Here is a 15,002-nt window from a genome sequence, read left to right as displayed (position 1 = left end):
TTGGTGTATTGCATATGTGATTTCATGAAAGATTAATTTTTATAGTAATTTATTTGAATTTGGTGCTCTGCATTTTCACTGGATGTTGGTCAGGTGGGACGCTAGCGTCCCACATATCCCAGAGGTTAAGAAGGAAAGAAATTCCACAAATGAACTTTTAACAAGGCACACCTGTTAATTGACATGCATTCCAGGTGACTACCTCATAAAACTGGTTGAGAGAATGCCAAGAGTGTGCAAAGCTGTCATCAAGGCTACTTTGAAGAATCTCACATATTTGATTTGTTTAACACTTTTTTTGGTTACTACATGATTCCATGTGTGTTATTTCATAGTTTTGGTGTCTTCACTATTATTCCACAATGTAGAAAATAGTAAAAAGAAAGAAAAACCCTTGAACGAGTAGGTGTGTCCAAACATTTGACTTGTACTGGTCATGCTGTGTGCGAGCGCACATTGGTGTGAGTGTGCAGCATACCGCGACAGGGAGCGCTGTCTCAGTACGGTTCTGCTCAAGTCAAACAGAACATCATGTAGACTCTGTTCCTCGGTTCGTTTCTTGGTCAGCTCCAATATTTGGGTGGAGCGGCGGAACAGCTTGCTAGCATAGCATGTAGCAGCCGCCGTCTCCATCTTGTCCCCCGTCAGGACCCACACCTTCATCCCAGCCTTATGGAGAGACTCAATGGTGTCTGCTGCCTTCTCCTGGAGCCTGCACACAGCAGTCAATACAGGAGTCAATACAGTCAATAGGTTAATAGCATTAAGCATCACTATAGAGTGTATAGTCCTTTCAAAGACTGCAAGGTATCAATGATTACAGTACTGATCAACAACCTATTTTATATTGATTTCATTAAAATATCATGTAAAGACCCTTCTTTTTCAAGACCTCTGCAATCCGCCCTGGCATGCTGTCAATTAACTTCTGGGCCACATCCTGACTGATGGCAGCCCATTCTTGCATAATCAATGCTTGGAGTTTGTCCAAATGTGTGGGTTTTTGTTTGTCTACCCGCCTCTTGAGGATTGACCACAAGTTCTCAATGGGATTAAGGTCTGGGGAGTTCCCTGCCCATGGATCCAGAATATTGATGTTTTGTTCCCCGATCCACTTAGTTATCACTTTTGCATTATGGCAAGGTGTTCCATCATGATGGAAAAGGCATTGTTCGTCACCAAACTGTTCCTGGATGGTTGGGAGAAGTTTCTCTCGGAGGATGTGTTGGTACCATTCTATATTCATGGCTGTGTTCTTAGGCAAAATTGTGAGTGAGCCCACTCCCTTGGCTGAGAAGCAACCCCACACATGAATGGTCTCAGGATGCTTTACTGTTGGCATGACACAGGACTGAGGGTAACGCCTACCTTGTCTTCTCTCGTGACTTCTTCTCTCAGCAGTCCAATCTCTGTACCTTTTGCAGAATATCACTCTGTCCCTGATGTTTTTCCTGGAGAGACGTGGCTTCTTTGAAGCCCTTTTTGTGCAAAGCAATGATGACGGCACGTGTTTCCTTGCAGGTAACCATGGTTGACAGAGGAAGAACAACAATACCAAGCACCGCCCTCCTTTTGAAGCTTCCAGTCTGTTATTCAAACTCAATCAGCATGACAGAGTGATCTCCGGCTTGTCCTCGTCAACACTCACACCTGTGTTAACGAGAGAATCACTGACATGATGTCAGCTGGTACTTTTGTGGCAGGGCTGAAATGCAGTGGGAATGTTTTTGGGGGGATTCAGTTTATTTGCATGGCAAAGAGGGACTTGCAAAATGCAAATTGCAATCATACAAACTGAGGTAGCAGACTCTGTGAAAATTAATATTTGTGTCATTCTCAAAACTTTTGGCCACGACTGTACATGGCTCGGTCAACATGTACCATACACCAGAAGGCTAGTCCATTAGGAAATCAAGCTATCATCAATCAGGAAATCCATGATAGTGAATCTCCCACAAATCTATCTCCTATTCTCTCTCTCTCCCTCTTTCCCTGCTCTCTCCTAGTCTCTCCCTCTTTCCCTGCTCTCTCCTAGTCTCTCCCTCTTTCCCTGCTCTCTCCTAGTCTCTCCCTCTTTCCCTGCTCTCTCCTAGACTCTCCCTCTTTCCCTGCTCTCTCCTAGTCTCTCCCTCTTTCCCTGCTCTCTCCTAGTCTCTCCCTCTTTCCCTGCTCTCTCCTAGTCTCTCCCTCTTTCCCTGCTCTCTCCTAGTCTCTCCCTCTTTCCCTGCTCTCTCCTAGTCTCTCCCTCTTTCCCTGCTCTCTCCTAGTCTCTCCCTCTTTCCCTGCTCTCTCCTCGTCTCTCGCTCTTTCCCTGCTCTCTCCTAGTCTCCCTCTTTCCCTGCTCTCTCCTAGTCTCTCCCTCTTTCCCTGCTCTCTCCTAGTCTCTCCCTCTTTCCCTGCTCTCTCCTAGTCTCTCTTTCCCTGCTCTCTCCTAGTCTCTCCCTCTTTCCCTGCTCTCCCCTAGTCTCTCCCTCTTTCCCTGCTCTCTCCTCTTCTCTCCCTCTTTCCCTGCTCTCTCCTAGTCTCCCTCTTTCCCTGCTCTCTCATGGTCTATTCCTCTTTCCCTGCTCTCTCCTAGTCTCTCCCTCTTTCCCTGCTCTCTCCTAGTCTCTCCCTCTTTCCCTGCTCTCTCCTAGTCTCTCCCTCTTTCCCTGCTCTCTCCTAGTCTATTCATCTTTCCCTGCTCTCCCCTAGTCTCTCCCTCTTTCCCTGCTCTCTCCTCTTCTCTCCCTCTTTCCCTGCTCTCTCCTAGTCTCTCCCTCTTTCCCTGCTCTCTCCTAGTCTCTCCCTATTTCCCTGCTCTCTCCTAGTCTCTCCCTCTTTCCCTGCTCTCTCCTAGTCTCCCTCTTTCCCTGCTCTCTCCTAGTCTCTCCCTCTTTCCCTGCTCTCTCCTAGTCTCTCTTTCCCTGCTCTCTCCTAGTCTCTCTTTCCCTGCTCTCTCCTAGTCTCTCCCTCTTTCCCTGCTCTCCCCTTGTCTCCCTCTTTCCCTGCTCTCTCCTAGTCTCTCCCTCTTTCCCTGCTCTCTCCTAGTCTCTCCCTCTTTCCCTGCTCTCTCCTAGTCTCTCCCTCTTTCCCTGCTCTCTCCTAGTCTCTCTCTCTTTCCCTGCTCTCTCCTAGTCTCTCTTTCCCTGCTCTCTCCTAGTCTCTCCCTCTTTCCCTGCTCTCCCCTAGTCTCCCTCTTTCCCTGCTCTCTCCTAGTCTCTCCCTCTTTCCCTGCTCTCTCCTAGTCTCTCCCTCTTTCCCTGCTCTCTCCTAGTCTCTCCCTCTTTCCCTGCTCTCTCCTAGTCTCTCCCTCTTTCCCTGCTCTCTCCTAGTCTCTCCCTCTTTCCCTGCTCTCTCCTAGTCTCTCCCTCTTTCCCTGCTCTCTCCTAGTCTCTCCCTCTTTCCCTGCTCTCTCCTAGTCTCTCCCTCTTTCCCTGCTCTCTCCCTCTTTCCCTGATCTGTCCTAGTCTCTCCCTCTTTCCCTGCTCTCTCCTAGTCTCTCCCTCCTTCCCTGCTCTCTCTTAGTCTCTCCCTATTTCCCTGCTCTCTCCTAGTCTCTCCCTATTTCCCTGCTCTCTCCTAGTCTCTCCCTCTTTCCCTGCTCTCTCCTAGTCTCTCCCTCTTTCCCTGCTCTCTCCTAGTCTCTCCCTCTTTCCCTGCTCTCTCCTAGTCTCTCCCTCTTTCCCTGCTCTCTCCTAGTCTCTCCCTCTTTCCCTGCTCTCTCCTAGTCTCTCCCTCTTTCCCTGCTCTCTCCCTCTTTCCCTGATCTGTCCTAGTCTCTCCCTCTTTCCCTGCTCTCTCCTAGTCTCTCCCTCCTTCCCTGCTCTCTCTTAGTCTCTCCCTATTTCCCTGCTCTCTCCTAGTCTCTCCCTATTTCCCTGATCTGTCCTAGTCTCTCCCTCTTTCCCTGCTCTCTCCTAGTCTCTCCCTCCTTCCCTGCTCTCTCTTAGTCTCTCCCTATTTCCCTGCTCTCTCCTAGTCTCTCCCTATTTCCCTGCTCTCTCCTAGTCTCTCCCTCTTTCCCTGCTCTCTCCTAGTCTCTCCCTCTTTCCCTGCTCTCTCCTAGTCTCTCCCTCTTTCCCTGCTCTCTCCTAGTCTCTCCCTCTTTCCCTGCTCTCTCCTAGTCTCTCCCTCTTTCCCTGCTCTCTCCTAGTCTCTCCCTCTTTCCCTGCTCTCTCCTAGTCTCTCCCTCTTTCCCTGCTCTCTCCTAGTCTCTCCCTCTTTCCCTGCTCTCTCCTAGTCTCTCTCTCTTTCCCTGCTCTCTCCTAGTCTCTCCCTCTTTCCCTGCTCTCTCCTAGTCTCTCCCTCTTTCCCTGCTCTCTCCTAGTCTCTCCCTCTTTCCCTGCTCTCTCCTAGTCTCTCCCTCTTTCCCTGCTCTCTCCTAGTCTCTCTCTCTTTCCCTGCTCTCTCCTAGTCTCTCCCTCTTTCCCTGCTCTCTCCTAGTCTCTCCCTCTTTCCCTGCTCTCTCCTAGTCTCTCCCTCTTTCCCTGCTCTCTCCTAGTCTCTCCCTCTTTCCCTGCTCTCTCCTAGTCTCTCCCTCTTTCCCTGCTCTCTCCTAGTCTCTCCCTCTTTCCCTGCTCTCTCCTAGTCTCTCCCCCTTTCCCTGCTCTCTCCTAGCCTCTCCCTATTTCCCTGCTCTCTCCTAGTCTCTCCCTCTTTCCCTGCTCTCTCCTAGTCTCTCTCTCTTTCCCTGCTCTCTCCTAGTCTCTCCCTCTTTCCCTGCTCTCTCCTAGTCTCTCCCTCTTTCCCTGCTCTCTCCTAGTCTCTCCCTCTTTCCCTGCTCTCTCCTAGTCTCTCCCTCTTTCCCTGCTCTCTCCTAGTCTCTCTCTCTTTCCCTGCTCTCTCCTAGTCTCTCCCTCTTTCCCTGCTCTCTCCTAGTCTCTCCCTCTTTCCCTGCTCTCTTCTAGTCTCTCCCTCTTTCCCTGCTCTCTCCTAGTCTCTCCCTCTTTCCCTGCTCTCTCCTAGTCTCTCCCTCTTTCCCTGCTCTCTCCTAGTCTCCCTCTTTCCCTGCTCTCTCCTAGTCTCTCCCTCTTTCCCTGCTCTCTCCTAGTCTCTCCCTCTTTCCCTGCTCTCTCCTAGTCTCTCCCTATTTCCCTGCTCTCTCCTAGTCTCTCCCTCTTTCCCTGCTCTCTTCTAGTCTCTCCCTCTTTCCCTGCTCTCTCCTAGTCTCTCCCTCTTTCCCTGCTCTCTCCCTCTTTCCCTGATCTGTCCTAGTCTCTCCCTCTTTCCCTGCTCTCTCCCTCTTTCCCTGCTCTCTCCCTCTTTCCCTGCTCTCTCATAGTCTCTCCCTCTTTCCCTGCTCTCTCCTAGTCTCTCTCTCTTTCCCTGCTCTCTCCTAGTCTCTCCCTCTTTCCCTGCTCTCTTCTAGTCTCTCCCTCTTTCCCTGCTCTCTCCCTCTTTCCCTGATCTGTCCTAGTCTCTCCCTCTTTCCCTGCTCTCTCCCTCTTTCCCTGCTCTCTCCCTCTTTCCCTGCTCTCTCCCTCTTTCCCTGCTCTCTCCCTCTTCTTCTTTCCCTGCTCTCTTTTTAACTCCACTCCCCTGATTCTTTCAGGCCACAGTTACATTCACTCAGCTCAATTCAATTCAAGGGCTTTATTGGCGTGGGAAACAGATGTTAACATTGCCAAAGCAAGTGAAATAGATAATATACAAAAGTGAAATAAACAATAAAAATGGGTCTCCCTCTTTCTGCCTTTCTCTTACATATACACATCCCTGTTCAAAAGTTTGGGGTCACTTAGAAATGTCCTGTTTTTGAAAGACAATACAGTGTAGACATTGTTAATGACTATTGTAACTGGAAATGGCAGGTTTTCTCTGGAATATCTACATAGGCGTACAGAGGCCCATTATCAGCAACCACCACCCTTGTGTTCAAATGGCACGTTGTGTTAGCTAATCCAAGTATCATTTTAAAAAGTCTAATTGATCATTAGAAAACCCTTTTGCAATTATGTTTACATAGCTGAAAACTGTTGTTCTCATTAAAGAAGCAATAAAACGGTCCTTCTTTAGACTAGTTGAGTATCTGGAGCATCATTATTTGTGGGTTCGATTACAGGCTCAAAATGGCCAGAAACAAATAACTTTCTTCTGAAACTTGTCAGTCTAGTCTTGTTCTGAGAAATGGAGGCTATTCCATGCAAGAAATTGCCAAGAAAATTAAGATCTCGTACAATGCTGTGTACTACTCTCTTCACAGAACAGCTCAAACTGGCTCTAACCAGAATAGAAAGATGAGTGGGAGGCCCCGGTGCAAAACTAAGCAAGAGGACAAGTACATTAGCCCCCGCGATATGCAACTTTTCAGGGAAGTCAGGAACCAATATATACTCAGTCAGTTAGGAAAGCCAAGGCTTTTTGAAACAGAGATTTGCATCCGGTAGCACTAATTCCAAAATGTTTTAGGACACTGTAAAGTCCATGGAGAATGTATATACAGTTGAAGTTGTACATTTACCTACACCTTAGCCAAATACATTTAAATTCACTTTTCACAATTCCTGACATTTAATCCTAGTAAAAAATTCCCTGTCTTAAGTCAGTTAGGATCACCACTTTATTTTAAGAATGTGAAATGTCAGAATAATAGCAGAGAGAATTATTTATTTAATCTTTGATTTCATCACATTCCCTGTGGGTCAGAAGTGTACATACACTCAATTAGTATTTGGTAGCATTGCCTTTAAATTGTTTAACTTGGGTCAAATGTTTCAGGTAGCCTTCCACAAGCTTCCCACAATAAGTTAATTGAATTTTGGCCCATTCGTCCTGACAGAGCTGGTGTAACTGAGTCAGGTTTGTAGACCTCCTTGCTTACACACGCTTTTGCAGTTCTGCCCACACATTTTCTATGGGATTGAGGTCAGGGCTTTGTGATGGCCACTAAAATGCCTTGACTATGTTGTCCTTAATTTTGCCACAACTTTGGAAGTATGCTTTGGGTCATTGTCCATTTGGAAGACCCATTTGCGACCAAGCTTTAACTTGGAGTGATGTCTTGAGATGTTGCTTCAATATATCCACATCATTTTCCTACCTCCTACCTCTGTTTGTACAGATGAACGTGGTACCTTCAGGCATTTAGAAATTGCTCCCAAGGATAAACCAGATTTGTGGAGGTCTACAATTTTTTCTGAGGTCTTGGCTGATTTCTTTTGATGTTCACATGTCAAGCAAAGAGGCACTGAGTTTGAAGGTAGGCCTTGAAATACATCCACAGGTACACCTCCAATTGACACAAATTATGTCAATTAGCCTATCAGAAGCTTCTAAAGCCATGACATCATTTTCTGGAACTTTCCAAGCTGTTTAAAGGCACAGTCAACTTAGTGTATGTAAACTTCTGACCCACTGGAATTGTGATACAGTGAATTATAAATTAAACAATCTGTCTGTAAACAATTGTTGGAAAAATGACTTGTATCATGCACAAAGTAGATGTCCTAACCGAATTGCTAAAACTATAGTTTGTTAACATGACATTTGTGGAGTGGTTGAAAAACAAGTTTTAATGAGACCAACCTAAGAGTATGTAAACTTCTGACTTCAACTGTATATATTTAAGTGGCTTCCTCTCTCTTACTGCCTCCTGTGTCCCGTTCTCCTACCTGTCCTCCACAGCCGTGGCCCCCAGCAGGGTGAAGTCCCTCTCGATGAGGTCATAAGCCTGCGCCAGTCGCTGCTCCCTGTCCTGCAGGGCTAGCTTGGCGTCGCTCAGCTGATGACACGCCTCCTCGTACTCTGCTAGGGAGAGACTTCTGTATGCCACACACAGGGTCCGCAAGCCCTCCTGACAGAGGTAAAGGTGAGATGGTTAGGGTTCTCTCTTCGTACTGTGGCCCTATCACTATAGTAAGTATAAGAAGGGTTGTGTGACTGAATATACACAGTACATTTGGAAAGTATTCATACTCCTTGACTTTTTCCACATTTTGTTACTTTACAGCCTTATTCTAAAATTGGTTAAATATATTTTTGTTCTCATCAACCTACACACAACACCCCATAATGACAATGCAAATACAGTTTCCTATACATTTTTGCAAATGTATTAATTAACATTTTTAAAAATGAAATATCACATTTACATTACTATTCAGACCCTTTACTCAGTACTTTGTTGAAGCACCTTTGGCAGCACTTTCAGCCTCAATTCATCTTGGGTATGATGCTACAAGCTTGGCACACCTGTATTTGGGGAGTTTCTCCCATTCTTCTCTGCTGATCCTCTCAAGCAGCTCTGTCAGGTTGGATGGGGAGAGTCGCTGCACAGCTATTTTCATGCCTCTCCAGAGTTGTTCGATCCGGTTAAAGTCTGGGCTCTGGCTGGGCCACTCAAGGACATTCAGAGACTTGTCCTGAAGCCACTCCTGAGTTGTCTTGGCTGTATGCTTAGGGTCGTTGTCCTGTTGGAAGGTGAACCTTCACCCCAGTCTGAGGTCCTGGGTGCTCTGGAGCAGGTTTTCATCAAGGATCTCTCTGTGCTTTGCTTCGTTCCTCTTTCCCTCGACCCTGACTAGTCTCCCAGTCCCCGACCCTGAAAAACATCCCCAAAGCATGATGCTGCCACCACCATGCTTCACTGTAGGGATGGTGCCAGGTTTCCTCCAGACGTAACGCTTGGCATTCAGGCCAAAGAGTTGAATATTGGTTTCATCAGACCAGAGAATCCTGTTTCTCATGGTCTGAGAGTCTTTTAAGTGTCTTTTGGCAAACTCCAAACAGGCTGTCATGTGCCTTTTACTGAGCAGAGTCTTCTGTCTGGCCACTCTACTATAAAGGCCTGATTGCTGGAGTGCTGCATAAATGGTTGTCCTTCTGGAAGGTTCTCCCATCTCCACAGAGGAACTCTTGAGCTCTTTCAGAGTGATTTTTGGGTTCTTGGTCACCTCCCTGACCAAAGATATTCTCCTCCGATTGCTCAGTTTCTTGGTGGTTCCAAACTTCTACCATTTAAGAATGATGGAGGCCACTCTGTTCTTGGGGACCTTCAATGCTGCAGAAATGTTTTCATACCCTTCCCCAGATCTGTGCCTCGACACAATCCTGTCTCGGAGCTCCACAGACAATTCCTTTGACCTCATGGTTTGGTTTTTGCTCTGACATGCACTGTCCACTGTGGAACCTTATATAGACAGGTGTGTGCCTTTGAAAATCATGTCCAATCAATTTAATTTACCACAATTGTACTCCAATCAAGTCGTGGAAACATCTCAAGGATGATCAATGGAAACAGGATGCACCTGAGCTCAATTTTGAGTCTCATAGCAAAGGGTCTGAATACTTATGTAAAAACCTGTTTTCGCTTTGTCATTATGGGGTTGTGTATGTAGATTTCTGAGGAAATGTTTTTATTGAATCGATTTTAGAATAAGGGTGTAACGTAACAAACTGTGGTAAAAGTCTATTGCTCTGAATACTTTCCCAACGCACTGTATAGTTTTAGTGATGGTACAGGCATATAAGGAGTCAGGTTGGGAGTTAGGGTAAAGGGTCAGGCTAGGAGTTAGGTTAAAGGGTCAGGTTAGGAGTTAGGGTAAAGGGTCAGGTTAGGAGTTAGGGTAAAGGGTCAGGTTATGAGGTTAAAGGGTCAGGTTAGGGTTAGGAGTTAGGGTAAAGGGTCAGGTTAGGGTTAGGAGTTAGGTTAAAGGGTCAGGTTAGGGTTAGGAGTTAGGGTAAAGGGTCAGGTTAGGGCTAGGAGTTAGGTTAAAGGGTAAGGTTAGGGCTAGGAGTTAGGTTAAAGGGTCAGGTTAGGGCTAGGAGTTAGGTTAAAGGGTCAGGTTAGGAGTTAGGGTAAAGGGTCAGGTTAGGAGGTTAAAGGGTCAGGTTAGGGTTAGGAGTTGGGTTAAAGGGTCAGGTTAGGGCTAGGAGGTTAAAGGGTCAGGTTACGGTTAGGAGTTAGGGTAAAGGGTCAGGTTAGGGTTAGGAGTTAGGTTAAAGGGTCAGGTTAGGGCTAGGAGGTAGGGTAAAGGGTCAGGTTAGGGTTAGGAGTTAGGTTAAAGGGTCAGGTTAGGGTTAGGAGTTAGGGTAAAGGTTCAGGTTAGGATTAGGAGTTAGGGTAAAGGGTCAGGTTAGGGCTAGGAGTTAGGTTAAAGGGTCAGGTTACGGTTAGGAGTTAGGTTAAAGGGTCAGGTTAGGGTTAGGAGTTAGGGTAAAGGGTCAGGTTAGGGCTAGAAGTTAGGGTAAAGGGCCAGGTTAGGGTTAGGAAAATAGGGAAGAAATTATTTTGAATGGAAATCAATTTAAGGTACCCAAAAGGATAGTAAAACATATGCTGTGTGTTTGTGTGTATGTGTAGCCTTACCAGAGCGTTCTGCTCCACCCGCGCCCGCACCTGCCCCACCTTCCCTGACACCACTCTGGGGAAGATGGAGGAGTCAGCCCCCTTACAGAACAACAGGTACTCCCCTGAGGACAATAGGGAGGGGACAATAGTTAAGAGAGTGTGAGTGACAGAAGATCATGTAGAGATAGATCATGTCTATGTGTGTGTGTTTGTATGTGTGTTACCTGCACTAGACTTGACAATGACGCTCATTCTCCTCCTGACAGAGTCAAAGTTCAGCACGTGTAGCAGCTCAAACCTGGGACACACGCCAGAGTAGACGTCTCATTTAATATCAGACAAAATACACAGCACATTCTAACAATGTACACAGCAACACGAGTGGCTAGAGACAAGCAAAAACACAACAGGCCTTTGTAAAGAGGAATTATCCTTCTCTGTCCCTCCCTTATCTCTTCTCCCTCCCTTTCTTCCTCCTTCGTTCTCTCTAAACAGCTGTTTCGTAGACAGCCCACTGCAGAGGGGGATGTAGATACGGATGTTATACAAGCAGTGCCTATGGGATCCAAACCTGCTATTTATACCCTTGACAAGAACCACTGTCCCACACGATCTACTGGCTTCTGCTCCCACATTCTTCTGTGTGCCTTCTCACAGGGCTTTCACACTCTTCTGTGTGTCTTCTCACAGGGCTTTCACACTCTTCTGTGTGTCTTCTCACAGGGCTTTCACACTCTTCTGTGTGTCTTCTCACAGGGCTTTCACACTCTTCTGTGTGTCTTCTCACAGGGCTTTCACACTCTTCTGTGTGTCTTCTCACAGGGCTTTCACACTCTTCTGCGTGTCATCCCACAGGGCTTTCACACTCTTCTGTGTGTCTTCTCACAGGGCTTTCACACTCTTCTATGTGTCTTCTCACAGGGCATTCACACTCTTCTGTGTGTCTTCTCATAGGGATTTCACACTCTTCTGTGTGTCTTCTCACAGGGCTTTCACACTCTTCTATGTGTCTTCTCACAGGGCATTCACACTCTTCTGTGTGTCTTCTCACAAGGCTTTCACACTCTTCTATGTGTCTTCTCGCAGGGCATTCACACTCTTCTGTGTGTCTTCTCACAGGGCTTTCACACTCTTCTATGTGTCTTCTCACAGGGCATTCACACTCTTCTGTGTGTCTTCTCATAGGGATTTCACACTCTTCTGTGTGTCTTCTCACAGGGCTTTCACACACTTCTGTGTGTCTTCTCACAGAGTTTTCACACTCTTCTGTGTGTCTTCTCACAGGGCTATCACACTCTTCTGTGTGTCTTCTCACAGGGCTTTCACACTCTTCTGTGTGTCTTCTCACAGGGCTTTCACACTCTTGGTAGTGTTGTCTTAATACAGTTAAGTTGTCTTATTGCAACATTTTAAACACACCATCTAATGTATCTAGCTTTTGACAATTGGCAGCAATATGGATTTAACTTCTATTAATTAATTAGATTGAATTAATAACTTGGAATATGAATGTGTAACTCTATGGTAACTCAATGCTTTCTCAGGAAGCTGTGAAATATGAAAGGCCAAATTAAAAGATGTTGTGAGCAGAGCCCCACCTCTCAATCTCATCCTCCTTATTGAGAATCTCCATATGACGGTCTTTGAGTCTTAGATATGTGTACCCCAACCTAAGAGAGACAGAAAGCGAGAAGAGAGGGAGAGAGAGGGGGACAGAGAGTGAGATGAGAGAGAGGGGGACAGAGAGGGAGAGAGAGAGAGGGGGACAGAGAGGGAGAGAGAGAGACAGCGAGAGAGGGGTACAGAGAGGGAGAGAGAGAGAGAGGGGGACAGAGAGGGAGAGAGAGAGGGGGACAGAGAGGGAGATGAGAGAGAGGGGGACAGAGAGGGAGAGAGAGAGAGAGCGAGAGAGGGGTACAGAGAGGGAGAGAGAGAGAGAGAGGGGGACAGAGAGGGAGATGAGAGGGAGAGGGGTACAGAGAGGGAGAGAGAGAGAGAGAGAGGGGGACAGAGAGGGAGAGAGAGAGAGAGAGGGGGACAGAGAGTGAGAGAGAGAGGGGTACAGAGAGCGAGATGAGAGGGAGAGGGGTACAGAGAGGGAGAGAGAGAGAGAGAGAGGGGTACAGAGAGGGAGAGAGAGAGAGAGGGGGGGAGAGAGAGAGAGAGAGAGAGGAAGAGAGGGAGAGGGGTACAGAGAGGGAGAGAGAGAGGGGTACAGAGAGTGAGATGAGAGGGAGAGGGGTACAGAGAGGGAGAGAGAGAGAGAGGGGTACAGAGAGGGAGAGAGAGAGAGGGGGACAGAGAGAGAGAGAGAGAGGGGTACAGAGAGTGAGATGAGAGGGAGAGGGGTACAGAGAGGGAGAGAGAGAGGGGTACAGAGAGTGAGATGAGAGGGAGAGGGGTACAGAGAGGGAGAGAGAGAGAGAGGGGTACAGAGAGGGAGAGAGAGAGAGAGGGGGACAGAGAGAGAGAGAGGGGTACAGAGAGTGAGATGAGAGGGATAGGGGTACAGAGAGGGAGAGAGAGAGAGAGGGGTACAGAGAGGGAGAGAGAGAGAGGGGTACAGAGAGGGAGAGAGAGAGAGAGGGGGACAGAGAGAGAGAGAGAGGGGTACAGAGAGTGAGATGAGAGGGAGAGGGGTACAGAGAGTGAGATGAGAGGGAGAGAGTGTTCAGTAGGTTAGAGAAAAGTCATGACTATTTGTGTGCTTGTCTGTATTATCCCTAAGTGTGTGTATCACCAAGTGTGTGTGTGTATTGTTAAGTGTGTGCATGTATTGCTTAGTGTGTGCATGTACTGTGTCCTTCAGTATGTGTGTGTTTGTCCTTCAGTATGTGTGTGTGTCCTTCAGAGTGTGTGTGTGTCCTTCAGAATGTGTTTGTGTGTGTTTGTGTGTGTGTGTTTCAGTGTGTGTGTGTTTCAGTGTGTGTGTTTCAGTGGGTGTGTATGTTTCAGTGTGTGTGTGTGTGTGTTCTTCAGTGTGTGTGTGTGTGTGTGTGTGTGTGTGTCCTTCAGTGTATGTGTGTCCTTCAGTGTGTGTGTCCTTCAGTGTGTGCGTGTTCTTCAGTGTGTGTGTGTCCTTCAGTGTGCGTGTGTGTCCTTCAGTGTGTGTGTGTCCTTCAATGTGTGTGTGCCCTTCAGTGAGTGTGTGTTCTTCAGAATGTGTGTGTTCTTCAGTGTGTGTGTGTCCTTCAGTGTGTGTGTGTTCTTCAGTGTGTGTGTGTTCTTCAGTGTGTGGGTGTTTTTCAGTGTGTGTGTGTGTTCTTCAGTGTGTGTGTGTCCTTCAGTGTGTGTGTGTTCTTCAGTGTGTGTGTGTGTGTTCTTCAGTGTGTGTGTGTGTGTTCTTCACTGTGTGTGTGTGTGTGTTCTTCAGTGTGTGTGTGTGTGTGTTTTCTTCAGTGTGTGTGTGTGTTCTTCACTGTGTGTGTGTGTTCTTCAGTGTGTGTGTGTTCTTCAGGGTGTGTGTGTTCTTCAGTGTGTGTGTGTTCTTCAGGGTGTGTGTGTGTGTGTGTGTGTGTGTGTGTGTGTGTGTGTGTGTGTGTGTGTGTGTGTGTGTGTGTGTGTGTGTTCTTCACTGTGTGTGTGTGTGTGTGTTCTTCAGTGTGTGTGTGTTTTTCAGTGTGTGTGTGTGTTATTCACTGTGTGTGTGTGTTCTTCACTGTGTGTGTGTGTTCTTCAGTGTGTGTGTGTGTTCTTCAGGGTGTGTGTGTTCTTCAGGGTGTGTGTGTGTGTGTTCTTCACTGTGTGTGTGTGTGTTCTTCAGTGTGTGTGTGTTCTTCAGTGTGTGTGTGTGTGTGTTCTTCACTGTGTGTGTGTGTTCTTCAGTGTGTGTGTGTTCTTCAGGGTGTGTGTGTTCTTCAGTGTGTGTGTGTTCTTCAGGGTGTGTGTGTTCTTCAGGGTGTGTGTGTTCTTCACTGTGTGTGTGTGTTCTTCAGTGTGTGTGTGTTCTTCAGTGTGTGTGTGTTCTTCAGTGTGTGTGTGTTCTTCAGGGTGTGTGTGTTCTTCAGTGTGTGTGTGTTCTTCAGGGTGTGTGTGTTCTTCAGGGTGTGTGTGTTCTTCACTGTGTGTGTGTGTTCTTCAGTGTGTGTGTGTTCTTCAGTGTGTGTGTGTTCTTCAGGGTGTGTGTGTTCTTCACTGTGTGTGTGTGTTCTTCAGTGTGTGTGTGTTCTTCAGGGTGTGTGTGTTCTTCAGGGTGTGTGTGTTCTTCACTGTGTGTGTGTGTTCTTCAGTGTGTGTGTGTGTTCTTCAGTGTGTGTGTGTTCTTCAGGGTGTGTGTGTTCTTCACTGTGTGTGTGTGTTCTTCAGTGTGTGTGTGTTCTTCAGGGTGTGTGTGTTCTTCACTGTGTGTGTGTGTTCTTCAGTGTGTGTGTGTTCTTCAGTGTGTGTGTGTTCTTCAGGGTGTGTGTGTTCTTCACTGTGTGTGTGTGTTCTTCAGTGTGTGTGTGTTCTTCAGGGTGTGTGTGTTCTTCAGGGTGTGTGTGTTCTTCACTGTGTGTGTGTGTTCTTCAGTGTGTGTGTGTTCTTCAGTGTGTGTGTGTTCTTCAGGGTGTGTGTGTTCTTCACTGTGTGTGTGTGTTCTTCAGTGTGTGTGTGTTCTTCAGGGTGTGTGTGTTCTTCACTGTGTGTGTGTGTTCTTCAGTGTGTGTGTGTTCTTCAGGGTGTGTGTGTTCTTCACTGTGTGTGTGTGTTCTTCAGTGTGTGTGTGTTCTTCAGGGTGTGTGTGTTCTTCACT

General features: G+C 47.2%; 1 protein-coding gene across 3 annotated transcripts in view; it reads right to left on the bottom strand.

Annotated features, from left to right (window-relative positions):
- LOC118366602 (phospholipid-transporting ATPase IH-like) overlaps window positions 1-15,002 on the bottom strand; it is a 93,526-nt gene that overhangs the window by 20,589 nt on the left and 57,935 nt on the right. For all 3 annotated transcript variants that reach the window (XR_008089840.1, XM_052493203.1, XM_052493204.1), the window contains exons 15-19: window positions 11,869-11,940; window positions 10,495-10,568; window positions 10,289-10,392; window positions 7,593-7,774; window positions 479-712 (exon numbers count right to left, since the gene is read on the bottom strand). Coding sequence is in view for 2 of the 3 variants with exons in the window: in XM_052493203.1 (XP_052349163.1) it covers window positions 479-712; window positions 7,593-7,774; window positions 10,289-10,392; window positions 10,495-10,568; window positions 11,869-11,940 (666 nt within the window). In the remaining variant the exon portion in view is untranslated. The remainder of the gene's footprint in view (window positions 1-478; window positions 713-7,592; window positions 7,775-10,288; window positions 10,393-10,494; window positions 10,569-11,868; window positions 11,941-15,002) is intronic.

Source organism: Oncorhynchus keta, chromosome 34, assembly GCF_023373465.1.
Source record: "Oncorhynchus keta strain PuntledgeMale-10-30-2019 chromosome 34, Oket_V2, whole genome shotgun sequence".
Classification (NCBI taxonomy): Eukaryota; Metazoa; Chordata; class Actinopteri; order Salmoniformes; family Salmonidae; genus Oncorhynchus; species Oncorhynchus keta.
The sequence above is the reverse complement of the archived record's forward strand: the minus strand, read 5'-3'. Positions and strand labels throughout refer to the sequence as shown.